This window comes from Acinonyx jubatus, chromosome X (genome assembly GCF_027475565.1).
Source record: "Acinonyx jubatus isolate Ajub_Pintada_27869175 chromosome X, VMU_Ajub_asm_v1.0, whole genome shotgun sequence".
Classification (NCBI taxonomy): domain Eukaryota; kingdom Metazoa; phylum Chordata; class Mammalia; order Carnivora; family Felidae; genus Acinonyx; species Acinonyx jubatus.
Genome location: NC_069389.1, coordinates 56,465,761 through 56,488,448, shown reverse-complemented (window position 1 = coordinate 56,488,448; position 22,688 = coordinate 56,465,761). Strand labels below are relative to the sequence as shown.

At 53.1% G+C, this 22,688-nt stretch overlaps 1 protein-coding gene across 5 annotated transcripts; it reads left to right on the top strand.

Moving 5' to 3' along the window:
- The first annotated feature begins 190 nt into the window (after positions 1–190).
- On the top strand, positions 191–16,269 carry ZMYM3 (zinc finger MYM-type containing 3). Of its 5 annotated transcripts, none has more exons than XM_053202460.1 (25): positions 191–352; positions 2,173–2,858; positions 3,853–3,896; positions 4,238–4,310; positions 4,721–5,015; positions 5,229–5,406; positions 5,754–5,972; positions 6,265–6,415; positions 6,656–6,771; positions 6,932–7,018; positions 7,154–7,304; positions 7,595–7,767; positions 7,971–8,136; positions 8,802–8,899; positions 8,982–9,144; positions 9,429–9,541; positions 9,690–9,864; positions 10,049–10,195; positions 10,665–10,768; positions 11,094–11,262; positions 11,653–11,804; positions 12,286–12,400; positions 12,914–13,168; positions 14,554–14,671; positions 14,790–16,269. In XM_053202460.1, exons 2-25 carry the CDS (start codon positions 2,192–2,194, stop codon positions 14,980–14,982), a joined length of 4,122 nt encoding a protein of 1,373 aa, XP_053058435.1. In that variant the 5' UTR covers positions 191–352; positions 2,173–2,191; the 3' UTR covers positions 14,983–16,269. The 5 variants fall into 5 exon arrangements, with proteins under 5 accessions (XP_053058435.1, XP_026909383.1, XP_053058436.1 ...); XM_027053582.2 differs by lacking the exon at positions 191–352 and adding an exon at positions 701–771; XM_053202461.1 differs by lacking the exon at positions 191–352 and adding an exon at positions 884–908.
- Positions 16,270–22,688: the final 6,419 nt, after the last annotated feature.

Genomic DNA, 22,688 nt, shown 5'->3' with positions numbered 1-22,688 from the left:
TTTTTTTTAAACCAGTAGGCCTAACGCTAGTGCCCCCCCTCCCCCTCCCCCACTTCTCAAGCTTCACCCTCAGCCACACCCACACGCTAAGGACCATCCGGGAGTGGAGGGAGGGAGGGACAGGGAAAAGCGTGTGTGTGTGCGCGCGCGCGTGCGTGCTCGTGCAAACGAGAGGCAGAGGGACCGGAGACAGAGACTGAGACTGAGACAAAAAGAGACTGGCAGAGAGAGAGAGAAAGAGAGAGAAGGAGGAGGAGGAAAGAGACTGACAAGGACAGAAGGAGGGAGGGAGGAAGAGAGGGGCTGAGAGAGAGAGAGAGAGAGAGAGGAGGAAACACAGCTCTCGGCCTTGGTGAGGAAAACTACTGTAGAGATAAGGCAGGGAGCTCCTGCTGAAAGACTCTGGGAGAAGGTCCCAGAACTTACCCTAAGACCGTTGAGGGAGTGGGGGAGTGTCTTTGCGGGGCCTGGTTTTGGGGTCATCAGGCAGTAACGGTTACTGCATAGGCGTTGTCACTGAGCCAGAGCCATTTAACCCGCCCTGGGTGGCTGGAAACCAAGCCTAAGACACCCCACAACTATGACATTCAGAATGGTTAGGGGAGCCCAAGGCTGCAGACAAGGGAAGGAGGGGCACGTGAGGGCTGGGTCCCTGCCTACCCCCCCTACTCCGCTGTCACTCATTACCCCAACAGTCTCCCAGGGGGCGGGCCCCGGAGAGGTGGGGTTGGGGGGAGGGTAATCTTGGCAGGCGCCTGCTGCATGGCGTAGGTAGGGACTGTCGGGGGGGGGGCGGACGCTGGGGGGTTGAACACGAGTGGGAAGCGAGGAGAGACACGGGGAGGGGGAGGGGACCGGGAACCATTTGAATGAGAGGAGGGGATCACGGGTAGAGTGGGCTCCAGGAGGTAGGGCGGGCACGGGTGTGACGGGGTGGGGGGGGAAGGGGAGAAGACTCTTGAGCCAGGTAAGAGAAGCAGGTGCGTAGATGTATTTTTTGTGGGTTAGTGCACTCGGCCGTTCCGTGGAGAGGGGGTGCCGCCTTTCCCGAGGGCGGGCTTCAAAGCTCCAGAGGCTAGCTTTTCCTCCTCAACTAACGGGGCCCCGGGCGGGGGCTCAAGCTCCATCTCCAACGACTACGCTCCACTCCGCAATTTCCAGGCGGCCACTGGGCTGGGAGTCTCGCGCCGGGGGCCGGCGCTGTCTCGCGAGCCCCCTCCACGAGCCAGCCAATGGGGTTGGTTGCTGGCGCCGCCCGCCCGCCTGGTGCAGAGCGCTGGGCTCTGTGAGCGGCGCTGCCATTTAAAGGGGCCGCGACCCCTGTCCCGGCTGCTAGGGAGGGAGGTGGAGAAGGAGCGCGGGGCCGTCGCTGTCTGCAGTTCTAGGCTTGTAGCCGGTACACTAACCCTGCCGCAGGTAGGGGTCGGGCCTGATCAAGCCGAACCGAACCTGCAGGCGGGATTTCGCCGTAGCCAGGAAGGGGGGGGGGGTCTAAGGAGAGATCGTAGCTCCAAAATGTCTTCCTGTAAATGCCTGAGGTGGGGGGTGGGCAACAGGAGAAGGAGGACTGGGGGAGCAATAGGAAGGGGGAACGGGGCTGAGGAAGTGGGCGACCCTGAAAGGTAACTGGGGGGAGGGGTTAGGAAGGGCAGTTTGTGGGGGCGAGGGAAGGGTTGAGGGGAGGACCTTGCAACGCGGGGAGGGGGGGTGGGGCCAGACAGGGTGGGTAAAGACTGGGGAGCTGAGGGGCTCTGGGAGAGAGGGGAGGAGATAAGAACTGAGATCGCGGGGGTGGGAAAGGCTCTTGGTGGCAACAGCCCTAGGAGACTCTAAGGGGGGCGTTCAGCCCGAGTTGGGGGGGGGAGTGAAAGGTAGAGGGGGAGGGGAACTGGGAGTTGCAGTGGGGTGGCGGGGGCAGGCGGGAGGGTGGAACGACCGACTGCCTGGCTAGTGTGGGCACGGGGCCAGGGCGGGGAACGCCTCTCCCCACAGGGGGCGCTGTATGGGGGGGAGTGGTCATTGGGACTAGAGCCAGTGGAAATGCTTGTCGGTGTGGTGGGGGCTGTTCATGAGAAATCCAAGTGGGTGATGGGGTGTGTCTCAGAACCTATATAAGAAGGAATTCTGGCGAAGACCACCTCTTTTGCCCCTTCTTCTACCCCTAATCTACAGCCCATATCCAGTCATCCTCATGGACCCCAGTGACTTTCCCAGTCCGTTTGACCCATTGACCCTGCCAGAGAAGCCACTGGCTGGAGACCTTCCAGTAGACATGGAATTTGGAGAGGATCTACTGGAATCCCAGACTGCCCCAACTCAAGGATGGGCGCCCCCTGGCCCTTCTCCATCCTCAGGAGCCCTGGACCTGCTTGATGCCCCTGCTGGCCTGGAAAAAGACCCTGGAGTCCTGGATGGAGCCACTGAGCTGCTGGGGCTGGGGGGGCTGCTCTATAAAGCCCCCTCTCCCCCAGAGGTGGACCATGGTCCTGAGGGGACCCTTGCTTGGGATGCAGGAGATCAGACCCTAGAGCCTGGACCAGGGGGCCAGACCCCTGAGGTGGTACCACCTGAGCCAGGGGCTGGGGCAAATCCCTCTTCACCACAGGGGTTACTAGAGCCTTTGGCTCCAGATTCGCCAATAACACTGCAGCACCCCCATATTGAAGAGGAGGAGACCACCAACATAGCTACAGGGAGAAGGGGCTCCCCTGGGCAGGAGGAGGAGCTTCCCCAAGGGCAGCCACAGAGCCCAAATGGTCCCCCCAGCCCTTCAGTGGGAGAGACTCTGGGGGATGGAATCAACAGTTCTCAGACCAAACCTGGGGGCCCTAGCCCTCCTGCACACCCATCCTTGCCAGGTAGGTCACCTAATCAGCTGGAGAACCCAGGCTGGGGAGAGGGTAGGGGTAAGTAGGGGTGGTTGTGTGTCTGGGGAAAGCGTAAGGGAGGGGGAAGAGGGTGGACAGACAAGAGTAGGGATATGTATGGAGAAGGAGTTGGGAGCTTGGAAGGGAGGACGAGGGGCTGTGATGAAGATTAAGGAAAGTAGGGGTAGGGAGGCAGCTCAGTGGCTATGGGAGGGTAATAGGGGGGAGGTTTCAGGGGGTGGGTTGGGAAGAGTGGATTTGTTGGGAGAGGTTCCCTTTTTCTTACCCCCAGGGGGCTGTTGTGCCAGGGTCCTTTCTTTACAATTTGGAGAGGACACCAGGCTTCTTGGTGCTAAGATCTTTCCAGCTGTTTTGTTCTAGAAGAGAGTGGGGTTTCTGGGTTGGATGAATGATAACTAGGTTCTGGAGCCACCAACAGCATAGTGATTTCAGGGGAATGGTAGAAACGCAGGGCCTGGAATTATGTCTCTGATAGGGGAGGAAGAGCCTGGGCTTGAGAGGCTCTGATTTCCCCCCTCTTTCTGCCTAGTGGTGTGCCTCTCCCAGGTTGTGACCAGGGTCTTGGGGCTTATATAACCACCTGAGTCCAGGGGAACCTCTCCATACATAATGCTTCCTTTTCCCTTTGCTACCTTTGGGTGCTTGCATTTGTTGTCAGTGAACTATATAAGTTCTCTGATGAAAGACCTGTTATCTGTGTTTCCTTAACTCCCAATGATTGGGACAGAGGCTGGGGGGAAGGCTAAGATTTTTTTTTTTAATGGAGAATAGCTGCCCCCTCCCCTCCCTTAGAACAGAGCTTGAGGTAACCCTGAGAGGGGCCCCAAGAAGCCACAGGCACTTGAGTTTTCCCTTTCAGTTTTGAGTATGTTCTTCCCCAGGAATGGAGGCACAGAGGTTGGGCCAGAGAGGGGGGTGGTGAGGGCAAGCTCAAGATTTAGGCTGTTTTCTGCTTCCTTTGCAGGAGATGGCCTGACTGGGAAGGCGAGTGAGAAGCCGCCTGAGAGGGTGAGGGGGGGAGGGGATTGGAAGGAGTCTGGTTCCCCCTATAGCTCTGGGAAGGACAGACCCTTCATTTTCCCTCCCAGATGTTGTTCTGGGGAGGGCTTGTGCAAGGAGAGTTAGGAGGAAGCGGGCGGGGGTGGGGGGGGTGGGGGGGAGCTCTTGTGTCTCCTGCTTCTTAAGGAGAAAGTCCAGCCTCCTTTTCTCCCCTCCTCTCAGTCCTGGGCTGAGGGTCCCTACTCTCCCTTCCCCCTCCCATCTCTGTACCCCCCCACACCCTGCACCAGTACAGCAGGCCCTTTAGCCTGCCCCTGGTGTCAGCTTTCCTCCCCTCCCATGTTTCCAAGGTGCAGAAGAGAAGCGAGCGCGTTAGAAGAGTAGAGCCTCCAAAACCCGAGGTTGTGGATTCCACTGAGAGCAGTGAGTAGGACTTGAGGAAGTGTGACCGAGTGGGATGTGGCGGGCCACAGATCTCCTGGCTCCCATAGTGCTGCGCCCTGCAGAGTGTGAAGTGCCTATCTCTGCTGTGGGTTGGCATGGGAACCAGGGGCAGTGGGGGAAATTGAAAACAACAGCATCGAGAATGGAGTTTCCTGTTTCAGCCATGCCATCCCTGTCCTGAATCTTCTCACTCAGAGCCCTCCTGGGCCCTCCCAGGGAGAGTGCCACCAGTGGCTTAAGATGCCAGCATGATGCGGGTGGGGGCGCAGAGGAAATGACTAGGGGGATGGGGCTCATCCGAGGAGCCAGTATCTGCTGAGCTGCCCCGTTGGTCAGAGGAGAGCTGGTCCAGTAGCTTTTGCTCATGGTCCGTGCCCCCACTTCCACAGTTCCAGTGTCAGATGAGGATTCTGATGCCATGGTAGATGACCCCAATGATGAGGACTTTGTGCCATTCCGGCCCCGGCGCTCCCCTCGCATGTCCCTACGCTCAAGCGTGGCACAAAGGGCCGGGCGCTCTGCGGTAGGCACCAAGATGACCTGTGCTCACTGCCGGACGCCACTGCAGAAGGGGCAGACCGCCTACCAGCGCAAGGGGCTGCCTCAGCTCTTCTGCTCTTCATCCTGTCTCACCACTTTCTCTAAGAAGCCTTCGGGCAAAAAGACCTGTACCTTCTGCAAGAAGTACGTGAAGGTCCCCAGGGTGCAGGGAGGGCAGGGATCAGGCCGGGAGTAACTAGTGATCTGGGGACTGTGGGCAAGAAGGTAGCAGAGTGGAACTGGGAGGGGGGTCCGAGATTACTCGGCCCTGTGGTCATCGATCCCTGAGGAGGGGTGGGAGCCGATGAAACAAGAGGATGGTACTGAGTGAACATTCCAACCTGCTTCCACCTGCAGGGAGATCTGGAACACCAAGGACTCGGTTGTGGCACAGACTGGTTCAGGAGGCTCCTTCCATGAGTTCTGCACGTCCGTCTGTCTCTCCCTGTACGAGGCCCAGCAGCAGCGCCCAATCCCACAGTCTGGGGATCCTGCCGACGCCACTCGCTGCAGCATATGCCAGAAGACTGGAGAGGTGAGGAAGCTCGATGGGGGCTGATTTGCAGAGCCTGGCTAGCCCTGACCTGCCCCTGCCATCCTGGGGCTGCAGGGGCCAGGCCCTGTGGAAGAGGGGAGTGGGGAGGAAGGGCAGCCATCGTGAGGGAGCATATTCAAGGATAGAGCTTCTCCAGGATGTATGCAGCTGGCCTTCCTTGCCTCCCGGGACCTCACCATCAAGTCGGCAGCCCGATGTGCAGGTTGGGGGGTCCCTGGGCCCACTGTGTGCTGTGAAGGTCTAGGGTGAGGTGGGGCGGGCCGTCCTTGCTTCAGGGTGGGTGGTGGTGCCCAGGCCCTGGCTCAGGGTGTGTGTGTGTACGGCAGGTCCTGCACGAGGTCAGCAACGGCAGCGTGGTGCACCGGCTCTGCAGCGATTCTTGCTTCTCCAAATTCCGGGCCAACAAGGGACTGAAAACCAACTGTTGTGACCAGTGCGGGGCTTACATCTACACCAAGACCGGGAGCCCTGGCCCTGAGCTCCTCTTCCACGAGGGCCAACAAAAGCGGTTCTGCAACACAACCTGCTTGGGGGCGTACAAGAAGGTGGGGCCGAGGGAGTAGTGCATTAGAGGGCTGTGGACGGGGGTGCGGTTCCTGGGTGACAAATAAAGGTGCCTGATGGGTCGAGGGTTGGGAAGAATAAAACAAATAAAGGGGGTTTCAATTGTATCTGTTATGTTTTATTTTTGAAGCTGGCTGGTGGATACACAGGTCTTTGTTATATCATCATCTACCCTTTTTTTGTATGCCTGAAATATCTCATGTTTTAAAAAATTTAACAAATAAAAGCGAAGGGACAAATCCAGCCTCAGCCTCTCCTTCCCCATCCTCACAGAAAAACACACGTGTGTACCCATGTGTCTGGTGCAAGACCCTGTGTAAGAACTTTGAGATGCTATCACATGTGGATCGTAATGGCAAGACCAGCTTGTTCTGTACCCTGTGCTGTACCACCTCTTACAAAGTGAAGCAGGCAGGGCTCACTGGTAGGTGCAAAGCCCTCTTCTCTGAGACCCCTGCTGGCCTTCCTTCTACCTCCCGTACTCCCTTCTAAAGTGATCCCTGCTGCCCAACCTCAGCCCCGACCACATCTTCCCATGGATTTCCTGTTCCATCTCTGCACTGCCTTACACCTTCTGTGTGCTCTCTCTCTCTCTCTCCTTCTCTATCTCTCTCTCTCTCTTTCTTTCTCTCTCTCTCTTTCTCCTTTTCTCTCTGTGCCCCAGGCCCTCCCCGACCCTGCAGCTTCTGCCGCCGCAGCCTCTCTGACCCCTGTTACTACAACAAGGTTGATCGCACAGTCTACCAGTTCTGCAGCCCCAGCTGCTGGACCAAGTTCCAGGTACTCCAAACCCTGGACCAGGGATGAAAGAAGGGTGTGGTGACACAGAGAGGGTATGAGAGTTGGGGCAGGTAGGCCCGGGCAGAACTAAGAACGAGCCTGACCCCCCCCCTCCCCACCGCCCCCACACACCTCCCTTACTTGTCTTCCTTCCCTCCAGCGCACAAGCCCTGAGGGGGGCATTCACCTGAGCTGTCACTACTGCCACAGCCTCTTCAGTGGCAAGCCTGAGGTCTTGGACTGGCAGGTAAGATCCCCACCCCCGCCGACATCCTGCCACATAGACCAGACAGCTGTCTGAAGGGGGCCTTCCCTCCACTTGGCTCTCGCCAGATCGGGATGTCACAGCTCTGTCCTCCCCGCCCTGTGCCCCTCATCTCAGGACCAGGTGTTCCAGTTCTGCTGCCGCGATTGCTGCGAGGACTTCAAGCGGCTCCGGGGTGTGGTGTCCCAGTGTGAGCATTGCCGGCAGGAGAAACTCCTGCATGAGAAACTCCGGTTCAGTGGGGTGGAGAAGAGCTTCTGCAGCGAAGGTAAGAAGGTGGGGAAAGGCGCAGAAGGGCCTGAAACTTCCAGCCAGAGAGGGTGGTGGGGGAAGGAGGAGGGCTTGCAATGTGGCACTTGGGGGGCGGTCGGGGGTCCTCTGGTCACTGTGTTGTCCTCCTCCCATCCCCTCCCGCTCCGTCCGTCTCTCTGTCCATCCAGAGGCTTCAAGGTACGAGAGGCTGGTGGAGGTTTTAGGTGGACCACCTTGGAAAGGTTGGGCCTCCTGGCCATGGTGATCTCTGGGTCTCTGGACTCTCTCCTCTTGCCCTCTTCCCAGGCTGTGTGCTGCTGTACAAACAGGACTTCACCAAGAAGCTGGGGCTGTGCTGTATCACTTGTACCTACTGCTCCCAGACCTGCCAGCGTGGAGTCACCGAGCAGCTGGATGGCAGCACCTGGGACTTCTGCAGTGAGGACTGTAAGAGCAAGTACCTGCTGTGGTACTGCAAGGTAAGGGGGGCAGGACACTGGAAAGGAGGGAAGGGGCGCCAAGGGGCACAGGCTGTTACACTGGCTTCAGGGTGCGGGCCGATCTCCAGGGAGGGGGCTCTGGTTGGCCCGGCTTCTGAAGGGAGCAGCACGGCCTCTCCCAGGGCAAAGGGCCCAGCCCACTTTAGGGAGGCAGGTCTGACTGTCCTGTTGACGCCCCCCAGGCCGCCCGGTGCCACGCCTGTAAGCGCCAGGGGAAGCTGCTGGAGACCATCCACTGGCGTGGGCAGATCCGTCATTTCTGCAACCAACAGTGTCTGCTGCGCTTCTACAGCCAGCAGAACCAACCCAACTTGGATACCCAGAGCGGGCCTGAGAGCCTCCTGAACAGTGAGTGCTGGGCAGGGGGCACGCTCTGTTAGCAGTGGCCTGGACCCTTTTCACCCTAGGCCCAGCCCCTCTCTCCCTTCTCTCTTGCTTTCACCTCATCCTTGGCCAGACAGAGCTCCTTGTACTATATTCTTTTTCAGCTTCTGGACCGTGCGGGTACTAGGGGGAGCCTTGTTTCAAGGTCCCTAGAGTTCGAGTCTACTCGAACTGTATAAAGGATGTGTTTTGAGAGGATGGACACTGACCCAGGTGGGATGGGGCATGTGGGGGGCTGTGGTTAATTTTCAGAGAGCTGGAAGTGTCGGCATAAGCTCTACCTTTGAGGAGACCGAAGACTATTGTTTCTAGAATGTCACCTCAGTCTCTCCACTGCTTCAGGGGTACCAAACTTCCAAGGGTCATCTGAGTGGAAGGTCTCCAATTGTGCGTCATTGGGGGAACTGTCTTTTGGTCTTCTTGGCAGCCAGGAGCAAAGAACCTTCTTGGCCAGTGTTGCTGGGGCCTAGAGAAGACTACATCTAAGGATGGGGGGTGGTGAGGAGGGGATATTCTAGATCTCCCATTTGCATCTAGTGTGCCTTTCAATGGAGCTCTTGTGGAACGGGGATGAGGAGAGCGGAGAGCAAGTTCCTCAGATGAGAGCATTCATTTGTTTTGATCTATAGGTCAGTCTCCTGAGTCGAAGCCCCAGGTACCATCTCAAACCAAAGTGGAGAACAGCAGTACAGTGAAGACCCCAGAGGAAAATGGGAATCTGGCCAAGGTCAGGGCAGAAGCCAAGGGGGTGGATGGCCTCAGAGGAGGGTATGCTGGTTGGCAGCTCTAACATTCCTTGGTCTCTGCAGATCCCTGCCAAGACCCGATCGGCTCCCACTGCTTCCACCCCTCCTCCACCCCCGCCACCCCCAGCAACACCCCGCAAAAACAAAGCGGCCATGTGTAAACCACTGATGCAGAATCGGGGGGTCTCCTGCAAGGTGGAGATGAAGTCCAAAGGGAGTCAAACAGGTGAGCCAGGGTACCTAGACATCCCAGGCTGCATTCCATAGTCCTAGGCCTCCAGCCCCGTGCCTGGGAACTGGACAGGGGGTTTATGAGATGGCTGAAGCATTGTGCACATGGTTGTCCCGGTATTCTCGAGTTGTCTCTCAACCTCTGGTTCTAGGGCAGTTTTGTGACACTGAGCACGTGTTAGAGCTTTTGGGGTAGAGGGGGACAGGCAAGCGTCAGGCTCTGGGCCAGATGTGGTACATCTAGCAGAGGCTCTGAGAAGACCCCTTTCTTGTCAACAGAAGAGTGGAAGCCACAGGTGATAGTGCTGCCCATCCCAGTGCCCATCTTTGTGCCAGTGCCTATGCATCTGTACTGCCAGAAAGTCCCCGTGCCTTTCTCCATGCCCATCCCGGTAAGTTTCCCTGCCCTTCCTGGTGTGGTCTCCTTTACCCTTTCAGGATTGAGACCCATGCTCCCCGCCTCCCCCGCCTAGTCTCATCAGCTGTCCCTCTCATTCGCTGGGGTGGTTGTTGGTGTTCAGTTGGGATTCCTGCCTCCAGGTGCCTGTGCCCATGTTCCTGCCCACCACCTTGGAGAGCACAGACAAGATTGTGGAGACCATTGAGGAGCTGAAGGTGAAGATCCCTTCCAACCCCTTGGAGGCCGACATCCTGGCTATGGCAGAAATGATTGCAGAGGCTGAGGAGTTAGACAAGGCCTCATCTGACCTTTGTGGTACGCCATGGGAGGTGGTGATGAGGGAGACATGGTGCTACTGGCCTGTGTCAGCCTAAGGGGGAGGAGTGTGGTAATCTTGGTGCCTTAGAAGGACTTGGGAGTAGTTGGGATTAGCCCCTGAAGGCTTGTGAGGGTGCTAGGCAGGAGCTGCAGTGACCAAGCCACCTTCCCTGTCCCCCAGATCTTGTGAGCAACCAGAGTGCAGAGGGGCTTCTGGAAGACTGTGACCTGTTTGGGCCAGCTAGAGATGATGTCCTGGCCATGGCCGTCAAGATGGCCAATGTCTTGGATGAGCCTGGGCAAGACTTGGAGGCGGACTTCCCCAAGAGTGAGTGGGACTTGAAGTGTGTCCACTGGGTGCAGTAGCATTTGTGCCGAGAGGCATGAAGTGTCCCTTGTGATCTGAGCATGACCCCAAAACAGTGCTCCTTGTGACCCTGTGACAGAAGGTTCTCACAGGGACTAGTGCCAGAGATACCGGGACAGGCGCACTGTTTTGCAGTTGTGTCTAGCTTTTGTTTAATCGCGGCAGAACACATAACATAAAATTTATCATCTTAACTGTGTTTAAGCATGCAGTTAGGTAGCGTTACGAACATTCCCATCATTGTGAGTTTTTGCATTTATGTGCCTCGGAGCGTGTTCTTGGTACAACTTTGCTGCTTCCTACCGAGTATAGTAAGGCTGTATAGGAGTCTCATCTCCAGTCAAGTGGCCAAGTGGCAGGGGTAGGGTGTGAGGACCACAGGGTTGAGATCTTAAAAAAATTGATTTCTTCCTCCTTTCCTCTCTAACAGACCCTCTGGACATTAACCCAAGTGTAGACTTCCTCTTTGATTGTGGCCTGGTAGGGCCCGAGGATGTGTCTACTGAACAAGACCTTCCCCGCACCATGAGGAAGGTGAGGGCCAGGGCTGCTAAATCCACAGAAGGAGGAGGCTCAAAGAGTTTTTTTTGGGGGGGTGGGGGCGGTTCTTGTAGTCAAGCCGGTGGCCTTAGTTTGACTTTCCTAACCTCCGTTGTCTGCCACTGTGAGTACCAAGAAATAGCCACACTTTCTCTCTTCACGAGGTCACCAGGGCCATTTCTGGGGCTCTGTGCTGTGGAAGCTCGCTGCGTTCTTACATCAGGCCCTTGCTTCCCCAGTGGTCAATACTATCCTGACTGGCTTCCGTGGTGCCCCTGGCCCTGCTTCTGCCACCCCTTTCCTTTCTCTTCCCCTCCAGGGTCAAAAGCGGCTGGTGCTTTCGGAAAGCTGTTCCCGGGATTCCATGAGCAGCCAGCCTAGCTGTACTGGACTCAACTATTCATATGGTGTCAATGCTTGGAAGTGCTGGGTGCAGTCAAAATATGCCAATGGAGAAACCAGCAAGGGGGATGAACTGCGCTTTGGCCGTAAGTATGGGGTGGGGGTGGGGAGGAAGGTACCCCGTGCTCAGGGGAGGGGCCCCCACCCATTCACCTAAAACACAGGGCCCCCTCGATGTGGGGAGAGGAGGAGGGCCAGGGCTGCAGTTCAGCTGAGGATGTGAGGATGTCTAGGGGTGATAAGGCCGTGATCACCGAAGGGTGTCCTGTGAAGATGGGGAGGAGTTGCAAAATAAGGGGAGAGGCTGTCTAGGTTTAAAGGCTGAGGGCTTTTTTTTTTTTTTTTTTTTTTGTAATGGGTGGGTTTGTTCTGGAGCTGGATGCACTAAGGGATGAAGGGATTAATGATGGAGCTAAATGAAATTCTCCACGTGGAGTTCTCTTAATCCCATCTACCTCCACTGTGTATCACTACAGCCAAACCTATGCGTATCAAAGAGGATATTCTGGCCTGCTCAGCTGCTGAACTCAACTACGGTCTGGCCCAGTTTGTGAGAGAAATCACTCGACCCAACGGTGAACGATACGAACCTGACAGTATCTACTATCTGTGTCTCGGCATCCAGCAGGTATCCCTGGCATGCCGCCTCGCTTGCCGTCACTTTCAACATAGCAGGCAGGATCCCACCGTAAATGACTCTGTCCCGGCCCCTGTTCCTCACCCTGCTTCCTACCCTGAGCAGGTCCCCTTGGTAATCCTCCAGAACCATTCTAGGAAGGGAAAGATGGGTAGAGCTGAACTCTTTGGGTGGCGGGGTGATGTGTAGTTTCCCCTGCAAGAGGTCGGCCGCATGTTGTCTGACGAAGGAGGCTGGGCTTGTGAAGAACCAGCGACAACACAGCTCCCCAAACTTCCTCCTCTTCCAGCAGGGCCCCGGTATCTCAGAGGTGGGGGGTATCCCTGGAGAAAAGCACTCTGGGTCACCTAATCAAGCAGCGCTTTCCCATTGCCTCCTCATTATCGAGGTAGCCATGCTCGGGGCCTTTGGCATCACGTCTTTCCTCCAGAACCTAGAGTCTAGCTTTCTGTGCATGTTTTTCTTTCTTCAGTACTTGCTGGAAAACAATCGAATGGTGAACATTTTCACAGACCTTTACTACCTGACTTTCGTTCAAGAACTCAACAAGTCTCTGAGTACCTGGCAGCCCACACTCCTCCCCAACAGTAAGGGACAGGGACCATGCAACCCCTCTGCCCTCTTCTCCATGCTTTCAGTACACCGTTCCAAGAGTCCTGGGCTGTTTGGTCTGCCACTCTCCACAAAGTGTCTGAGGGCAGGAGTTACGTCCCTGGGGGGGCCTCGGGGTTGAGAGCTAGAGGGGCCAGAGCCCCCATCCTTGAACACGACCTAGGTCTAGGTCTGAAAAAGGTGGCTTGGGTTTTGGTGGTGAGTGAAGAAAGAAGAGAAGGCACTGTGGGACTCCTTGGGGTTTACATCTCCCTGCCTGTAACTCGAGGGTGGTAAGAGAAGCTCCAAGTGCAAGTGGAAACCATTTAAAAAGCCCAGTTCACTGTCTACTGTAGCAGGGTGTCTGCATTCTCTGTGCAGTTGTCACTTACTGTCACTTACTGGCCAGCGATGAGGAAATGCTCGTGAGCGGGGTGTCTGGGATCGGAAGTGGCTGGGTGGGGGTGTTTGATCACTCCTGACTGGCGTCTTCCCCTTGACCATTGCAGATACGGTGTTCTCCCGCGTGGAGGAAGAGCACCTGTGGGAGTGTAAGCAGCTCGGGGTCTACTCACCCTTTGTCCTCCTCAACACCCTCATGTTCTTCAACACTAAGTTTTTTGGGCTCCAGACAGCCGAGGAACACATGCAGCTCTCCTTCACCAACGTGGTGCGGCAGTCCCGCAAGTGTACCACCCCTCGGGGCACCACCAAGGTGGTGAGCATCCGCTACTATGCCCCCGTCCGCCAGAGGAAAGGGCGAGGTACGAGGCTATCCCCCGACCCCTTTATCTTTCCCCCTCCCTGCTTTCCCCTCTCAGGCCCCTCCATGACTGCTGGCTTGGCCCTCTCCTTGTCTTCCCTACCCCTTCTATTCCTGTGTTTGCCAAAAAGGTGAAAATAGCCAGTCCTGCAATCTGCTAGGCAGTGGCTCTTGCAGAAATAGGAGGTCACTCAGCTGCCTGTATCCTGCTCCCCTCCTTTTTCTTTTTCATTTTCTTTTTCTTTTTTATTTTCTTTTTCTTTTTTTCTCTTTCTCTTTCTTTCTCTTTCTTTTATTTACTTATTTTTAAAGAAATATTTCTTTGTGACCTTTTTTTAAGTTTATTTGTTTATTTTTGAGAAAGACCGAGACAATGTGAGTGGGAGAGGGGCAGAGAGAGGGGGAGAGAGAGAATCCCAAGCAGGCTCTGCACTGTCAGCGCAGAGGCCAATGTGGGGCTCAAACTCATGAACCATGAGATCGTGAGTTGAGCCAAAACCAAGAGTCGGATGCTTAACTGACTGAGCCACCCAGGTGCCCCTCTTTTTTTTTTTTTTTAAGCTCAGTCTTTTTTTTTAGAGGTTTATTTATTTTTGAGACAGAGAGAGAGTGAGCAGTCAAGGGGTGGAAAGAGGGAGACAGAGGATCCGAAGTAAGCTCTGGGCTGACAGCAGAAAGCCCAACATGGGGCACCAGCTCCTGAACTGTGAGATCATGACCTGAGCTGAAGTTGGATGCTTAACTGACTGAGCCACCCAGGCGCCTGGTGACTTTCCTCCTTTCAAGGCAATGTACTTTCTTGGGGTGGATGGTAGACAAGTAGGAAGCTGCTGGGTGTGTTCAACTGTGGGGGAGAGTTGACAGGGTGAATAAGAGGCTTTCCCTGGTTCTGTGCTGCTGGGCGTGACAAACTGCACCTTGGTTTCCATTCTGGCCCTGGAGTCCCGTGCCATCTGAGTGCAGTTCCCAAAGTCTCTTCTCTGGACCTGAGCCTCTGCCTGGGCTGAGGTACTGGGGGCTGGGACCATTGCTGTTTCCCTGTCCCAGAAGGCTAGCCCAGCCTTGCCATAGGGTCTGTTTTGTCAGTATGCATGCAAAGCTTCTGAGATGACGTCTTCAGGAAATCATTTTGGGGAGATTATAAAGGGAGACCTTGGCAGTGAGAACCAGGGAGGCCCACAGAACAACTCCCCCCCCTCCCCCCGCTGTCACAGGACCTGTTTGCTTGACGTGGGGAGACTGACCGACCCTTCTTCTGCCTTTATTTCTCTGTGAGACTGTATTTGGTGTCCTGAGGCCTTCCCCCTGTGCCCTGGACTGTGCTCTTGGAAGTGGTTCATTGAGGCTGTGCTTGTAATAACTCTGGGTCATTTGCCTCATCTGCAGACACGGGCCCTGGGAAACGGAAGAGAGAAGAAGAAGCTCCTATCTTAGAGCAGCGTGAGAACCGCATGAATCCCCTCCGCTGCCCCGTCAAGTTCTACGAATTCTATCTCTCAAAATGGTGAGTTGGAAGCTTTGCAGGCGTGGCATTAGCATGGGGACCCAGGGAATCTACTTTGCCCTGGTAATTGATCTCTGTCTTCCCACCCCTCCCCCCACCCACCTCGCCACTATTATAGCCCTGAAAGCCTCCGGACTCGCAACGATGTGTTCTACCTGCAACCTGAGCGGTCCTGCATCGCCGAGTCACCTCTCTGGTATTCCGTGATCCCCATGGACCGCAGCATGTTGGAGAGTATGCTCAATCGCATTCTGGCTGTGCGTGAGATTTACGAGGAGCTGGGTCGTCCTGGGGAGGAAGACCTGGACTGAGCCCATGTGCTATCCGTGTCTGTCTTTCACACCAACATCTGGCCTGGGGCCATGTCCCACAGGGCGACTGGCCCAGGAACCAATGCTACTCATCCTGAAGGGCCCTGACTGCCCTTCTCTACTCATCCATTCCCTGCCTTCCCTAGGAACCCCTGGCTCTTACCTTCTTCCACACCACTTGACAACCACAGGGCCCCAGTCCTCTGCACCCAGGGGCTGGTCTCCCAGCGATGGGCAAAACCCAGCTTGGCCATTTCCTTTATGCTTCAGAGTGAAGCCCTTCTCCTGGGGGCCCAACTCTGGGTGGAGTGTTGAGAGCTCTGGTGATCCTGTTGGCTTTGGGTTTCCTGACCCATCCCATGTAGGTAAAGCTCCCTGTTCCTAGGTTTGGCCAAGGGAAGAACCCAGCTGCCTTCTCTGCCCTGTGCCCATCCCCTCCTTTTGCTCTTCCCCGGTACCACGCTAGAGGGTCTTGTATGGACGACGGGAAACAAAGTATGGCAGTAATGAGGGGACCATTTACCTAAACCACAGAGCTTAGATGCTCTTCCCCTCCCATGAGATAACTAGTTGTTGGAATCCCCGCGCCACCTCACTCCCCCTCCCCACCCCTGCAAGCACCAGCCCTTGGTGCCTCCATTTAAAAAACTTCCAAATGCTTTCTTTCCCTCAAAGGCAGAAGATGACTCTAAGTGTGGGGAACTGACTCCTGTCCCCTTGGTTTATGTGTTTGTCGCTCTCTGCCGTCTTAGGTTGGCATGAGCCATGGTGTCAACATGCTTAGCCCCCTTCTGTAACTGCCTCCCTTTAGTTCAATGGACAGAGTTTCCCAAGGCAAAAACTACCTTCTGACTTGGATTGGGGCTGGGTTTCCCCACTCGTGTTCTCCCCCCATCATAAGAGCCAGGCCAAGCCTGTGGGGGCCCTGGGTCATACAGGATGGGATGTGTGGTCAAAGGATAGGTGAAGAACTGTGGGCATGGGTCCTGTGCCCACTGCCTACATCTCCCTTCCCCATCTTGCCTTCATAGTTCCAGAAAACTATTAGCGTCCAGCAAAGGGGGTACCCAGTTCTTTCCCTGTTGGCTTTGCTGTTCCCCAGCCTCCTTTTTGTGTTTTTATAACTGTTACCAGTTTAGCCACTGTTTAAATTGTATATATTGTTCTGAGGCGCCTGGCCTGTCCCTTCAGTGAGCCATGCCCACCCTTGTGTTGTAGTGAGAAGCTGTTGTCACAACTAACCTCTGTCTCTGGAATTGTTTGTTTCAAATAAAGAGTTAAAATTGTCCTTTGCCTTCTCTGGGGGAGGGAGAGCGGTATCAGGAGAGGTGGGGGCCTTAGTGGACCAGTGCCAGACCACTTCAAACTCTCAAGGGAGTAAAGAAGTGAGATGTCCCACCTCAGTTTCAAGAATCATTTTTACCTGCCTCGCTGAATGAATCCACTAGGAAATATGGTCTTTTTATTTTTCTTTCATTTTTTGAAAATTTACTTATTTTGAGAGAGAGAGAGAGACAGCGCGAGTGGGGGAGGGGCAGAGAGAGAGGAGAGAGAATCTCAAGTAGGTGCAAGCCTGATGCGGGGCTCAGAGTCACAAACCATGAGATCATGACCTGAGCTGTAACCAAGAGTTGGATGCCCAACCAACTGAGCCAAGGATCGTGGCTTTTTAATAACAAGTTTCCAAATACTTAGAGGGGGAAAAAATCAATTTCACAGCCATCTGTTGAGGACCTACTATGTGAAGGGCCTAAGATTCCATGCTTCAGAGAAGACAAAGATTCATGAGACCAGGGTCCTATCCCCAGCAGGCTCCCAGGCTACAGGGGAGACAGACCACTGCACAGTTAGTTGTGAGACAGGCAGAATGAAATATCTAGTGCTGTGGGAGAATAGGGAGATAATTCATTTCAAATTTATAGGGATGTATGTGCAACTGAGTGAGCTCGCTGGGGGCGATGGCATATAACCGGGGCCTCAGGGAATAAGTGGGAGGGGTTGGGGGGACCAGTACAACCAAAGCCATAGGGAAGCCAAGTGTGAGGCTGAAGTTTTCCAGCCAGGCAATCTGCAGCTTTAGGCAGGAGATCCTCACAACAGTATAAAGGATGGGGGTGGGGGGGCAGGTAAGAAGTGTGGCTGATAGATTCTGTGGGCCTTGATGGGGGCTCCGGGGATAAAGAAGGAAAAGGGAAGATGGATTCAGATATTTCAAAGGTCAAGGCTATAGGATCTGGAGGAGAGGGAAGCGCTGAGCATGAATCCCAGGTTTCTAGCCTTGATAACTGGGAGGGAGAGTGAGATGCCTTTCACCAAGTTGGGAAACAAGAGCAGGGTTGTTCTGTTTTATTTTTGTTGATGTTTTTTGCCAGGGAGTAGGGGTAACAGGGGGTTGGTAACAAGTTGAGGTTTGGGTCATGTTGGGTTTCTACTGAAACACTCAAGTGGTGGGCTGTGCGACATAGCAAAAAGAACACCCAAACTGAAGTTTCTAATCCTAGCTGTGCCACTGAGAGTTGGGCAAGCCTACCTTTTTGAGCCTCACCTTAAAAATGCGTTCATGAGGCACTTGGGTGGCTCAGTCTGTTAAGCGTCCAACTTCGGCTCAGGTCATGATCTCATGGCTCGTGGGTTTGAGTACTGCGTCGGGCTCCCTGCTGACAGCTCAGAGCCTGGAGCCTGCTTCGGATTCTGTCTCCCTCTCTCTCTCTGCCTCCCACTCTCAAAAATAAATAAACATTAAAAAAATGCATTCATATTCTGCCCTGACTTTCTCACAGAACTGCTGCAAAGGCCAGGTGAGAAAATGGATATGAAAGAGCAGAATCGATGCTAGATGTTACCATATATACTAGGCAGTTGGGAATGCGGGTCTGAGGCTTAGAAAAGAGATGAGGTGTTTATTCTTTTTTAGGCTTTATTGAGGTACACTTGACGTATAGGTTTAAGGTGTAGAGCTGTGCCGATTTGATACGCTTATATATTGCAAATGATTACCACCATAGTGTTTACCTAACACCTCCATCCCATGGCAAAGTACCATCTCTTTTTGGGGGGGTGAGAACGTTTAAGATCTACTCTCTTAGCAACCTTCAAGTATATAATATTGTTAACCATAGTAACCATGCTGTACATTAGATCCCCAGAACTTGGGGTGCCTGGGTGACTCAGTCAGTTGGGCCTCTGACTTTGGCCCAGGTAATGATCTCATGGTTCATGAGTTCAAGCCCTGCAATGGGGCTCTCTGCTATCAGCACAGAGCCCGCTTTGGATCCTCTGTCTCCCTCTCTCTACCCCTCCCCTGCTCTCTGTCTCTCAAAAGTAAACATTAAAAATATTTTTTAAAAATCCCCAGAATTTATTCATCCTATAATTGGAAATTTAGAGCCTTTGACCAATGTCTCCTCATCTCCCCTGCCTCCAAGCCCCTGGAAACCACCATTTTACTCTCTGTTCCTAGGAGTTCAGCTTTTTTAGATTCCACATATAAGTGAGATCATACAGTATTTGTCTTTCTCTCTGACTTATTTTACTTAGCATAATGCATGAGATGTCAATTTAAAAGTCACCTGCCAAGAACTAGCTAACTGAAGCTCTGGGATTGGACAGGGTCGCTAAAGGAGAAACTGAATAAGAAGAGAACAAAAAGAAAAAAAAAAAGGTACCTTGGGGAGTATCTCCAGTTAACCAGTGAAAGGAACAAAGAGGGAGGGACCAGAGAAATAGGAGGAGCCCAAATCTGCCAGATGCCACCTGATGAAAAGTTGTCCTCATCCCCAGGCTGAGATGAGGTCCATTAAATTTCTCTTCTCCTCCCATCCGCAACACGGCCTAAAACCTTCTGGCTCTCTTCCTTCCTTTCCCTACTGGAACAGAGCAGAGTCTGATGTCATTAGTTCAACTAGATTTCTATCGTGTGCCTAGCCTTGTGCTAGTCATTAGGGATACAGAGCTGAGTAAAAACTTGGGGTCTGCTCTTGCGAAGCCCCTAGTCTAACAGAGAAGACCGGGGCTTGGGCTAGGGTGAGGCAATCAAGTGCAAAATATAAGAAGGCCCTCACTGTCAGGGTCATACTAGTACAGGGAAGGTATTTGCACAACCCCGAGAGTGACTGCCTCCTTAAACTTTGCCTTTTAGGTGCCTCAATTGGCTTACTCTAGTCGTGACCCTGGAGAAGACTCACGTGTCAATAAAATAACCAAGGTGGAATGTAATCGTTACTTATTCTCTCCCAAGAAATAGAGAGAGCCCACTGAGGTGACCTGGGAGCTCACTTCCCATGAAGAGTGAGCATAGTTTTTTAGGCAGAGTAGATGTGTAGGGATTAGTGTGCACCAAAGGCACGGAGGTATGAGAGAACACACAGTGTCTTTAGGGAGGGGTGGTTGGGCTGCAGAAGAGGTAGAGAGGGCACAGTAAAAAGGGTGAGTAGTGGTGGGGGTGTTGCTGGGAAAATGGGGATCAGGGTGTGAAAGGCATTGAATGCCATGCCTTGCCCTGCTAAGGTAACCAACCATCTTAATTTGCCAGGGACATCCCCAGTTTGTTTGCTTTTTTTTTCTAATTTTTTAAAAGTAATCTCGGGGCGCCTGGGTGGCTCAGTCGGTTAAGCGGCCGACTTCGGCTCAGGTCATGATCTCACAGTTCGTGAGTTCGAGCCCCACGTCGGGCTCTGTGCTGACAGCTCAGAGCCTGGAGCCTGTTTCAGATTCTGTGTCTCCCTCTCTCTCTCTGACCCTCCCCCATTCATGCTCTGTCTCTCTCTGTCTCAAAAGTAAATAAACGTTAAAAAAATAAAATAAAATAAAAATAAAAAAATAAAAATAATCTCTAAGCCCAACATGGGCTTGAACTCATGACCCTGAGATCAAGAGTCGTATGCTCTACTGACTGAGCCAGCCAGGGGCCCCAGGACATTCCCAGTCTTGGCAATGAAAAGCCAGCATCCTGGGAAACCCTCTGGTGCTGGCAAAGCAGACCAGTCATTTCTCCTCCAAGTCGTGGAAAGCCATTAAGATATTTTCACAAAGAATCAGCAAGATTCAAGCTTTAAGGGGACTCCAGCGTCTCGGCATGACGTGGAGGAGGACTGGGTACTGAGGAAACCTGGGAAGCCAGTTGCAGGGAGGCAGTGGTACAGAAGTCGTTATGTGCTTCACCTTTGACATCTGGCAGATGTGAGTTCCAGTTCCCTGGCTCAGCCCCTTATTTCCTAGCTGTGGGGCCTGGGCAAGTTACTTAACCTATGTAGGCCTCAGTTTCCTCTCTGTAAAATGGGGACAATAATGGTATTTAGGGGCACCTGGGTGGCTCAGCCATTTGAGTGTCCAGCTCTTGATTTCAGCTCAGGTCATGGTCTCAGGGTCATGGGATGGAGCCCCGCATTGGAATCCACACTGGGCGTGGAGCCTGCTTAAGATTCTCTCTCTAGGCGGGGTGCCTGGGTGGCTCAGTCAGTTAAGTGCCCGACTTTGGCTCAGGTCATGATCTCACGCTTTGTGAGTTCAAACCCCAAGTCGGGCTGTCCGTTCTCAGCAGAGAGCCCATTTCAGATCCACTGTCCCCCTCCCTATGCCCCTCTGCCCTGCCCTTTGTCACTCAAAAAAAAAAAATAATAATAATGGTATTTACCTCAACAAGTGATGAGGATTAAAGGAGACACTTAGAAAAAATTTTTTTAATGTTTATTTTTGAGAGACAGAGTGTGAATGGGTTGAAAGGCAGAGAGAGAGGGAGACACAGAAGCCAAGGCAGGCTCCAGGCTCTGGGCTGTTAGCACACAGCCCAACATGGGGCTTGAACCCATGAACCGTGAGATCATGACCTGAGCCAAAGTCGGACGCTTAACCAACTGAGCCACCCAGGCACCCCAAGGAGATACTGTTTACCACAGTGCCCAGCACACACTAAGCACTTAATAAATGTTAGCTTTTATTGTCCAAATGATCAGTTAGGAGATAATTGCAAGGCCTGAAGGAAGGCAAGAGCACAATGGGAGTGCTGAGGAGGAGAGGGGCTTGGGAAAGTTTTGGGAAACACAATCACCGAGACCTTGTTTGTTGGCTAGCTGATTATATTTTAGCATGAATGATTTTTAGTTGGCATGAATTCTCTAAGGAATCTGCATTTTCAGACTAACTTTGGAATGAAGGGCTTTGTCTCTTGAAGGGAAGCTGGAGGAGAAACAGAAAGGGGCAAGGGGAGACTGGTGAAAAACAAAATGTGACTTTGAGATCCCTAAGGTTAAGGCAGAGAAACAGTGGAAGTTTGAAAAGTTTATCTTGATTTAGGGGTTGGGCAGGTAGGGCTTTTTTGCTTTTGTTTTGTTTTAAATTTATTTTATTTTATTTTAAAATATTTATTTATTTATTCATTTATTTATTTATTTATTTATTTATTGAAGAGCACAGCAGGGCAGGGGCAGAGAGAGGGGGGACAGAGGATCTGAAGTGGTTTCTGCACTGACAGGCTGACAGCAGTGAGTGAGTCTGACGTGGGGCTCGAACTCACAAACCGAGAGATCATGACCTGAGCCAAAGTCAGATGCTCAAACAACTGAGACACCCAAGTGCCCCTTAAATTTATTTTAGTGACAGACAGAGAGTACGAGCTAGGGAGAGGGGCAGAGAGAGAGGGAGAGAATCTTAAGCAGGCTGCATGTTTAGCTCATAGCCCAATGTGGGGCTCAGTCTCATGACCCTGGGATCATGACCTGAGCCAAAATCAATAATCGGATGCTCAAATAACTGAGCCACCCAGGCTCCCCTTGTTTTGTTTTTGTTTTGTTTTGTTTTGTTTTTTTAAGTAATTCCCTATGCTCGATGTGGGCTGCAAACTCACGACCCTGAGATCAAGAGTCACATGCTCTACTGACTGAACCAACCAGGCGCTCCTTTTAAATGTTTTATTTTATTTTTTTAGGCAGTGGTTGTGAATAACTGTTTCTCCCCATCTTCCCTGCACTCTTCAAATTACCTTGCTTCCTGGGGAGAGAATTTCTGAATCCTGTTCCAGGCAGAGATCCCTGGAGAAGCCTTCTCCCTCCAGACTGCCCTTCCCTGTCTGAGCACAGGACAGCCTCCTCCTCAACTTTTACCATTTCTCTCTCAACCTTAGGGATTCCCAAACGCACATTGTTTTCAAGCAGGCTACCATTTAGGGATATTTTTATATCATACTGAGGCCCTCCCACCCACCCCTGTATCCTGAAACTTTTCCTAAGGCAGTATAGAGTGGTTACATTAGTATAGAGGAGACAGCTAGATTTTGGATTAGGATAGGCCTAAGTTTTAATTCTAGTTCTGCAGTTTTAGGTTGTGCAAACTTTATTTTTTAAGTTTATTTGTGTATTTTGAGAGAGAGAGAAAGAGAGAGAGAGCATGGGGAAGAGGCAGAGAGATGGAGACAGAATCCCAAGCAGGCTCTGCACTGCTAGGGCAGAGCCCATCTCAGGGCTCAATCTCATGAACCATGAGATCATGACCTGAGCCAAAGTCTGACGCTCAACCGATCGAGCCACTCAGGTGCGCCCCTTTCTTTTCTTTCTTCTTTTTTTAATAGACTCCCTTCCCAACGTGGGCTTTGAACCCACAACCCTGAGATCAAGAGTCACATGCTCTACCAACAGAGCTACCCAGGTGCCCCTACTTACATTATTTCTAGGTCTGGTAATAAAGCTTAAAGTTTCAGACTATGATCGAGGATT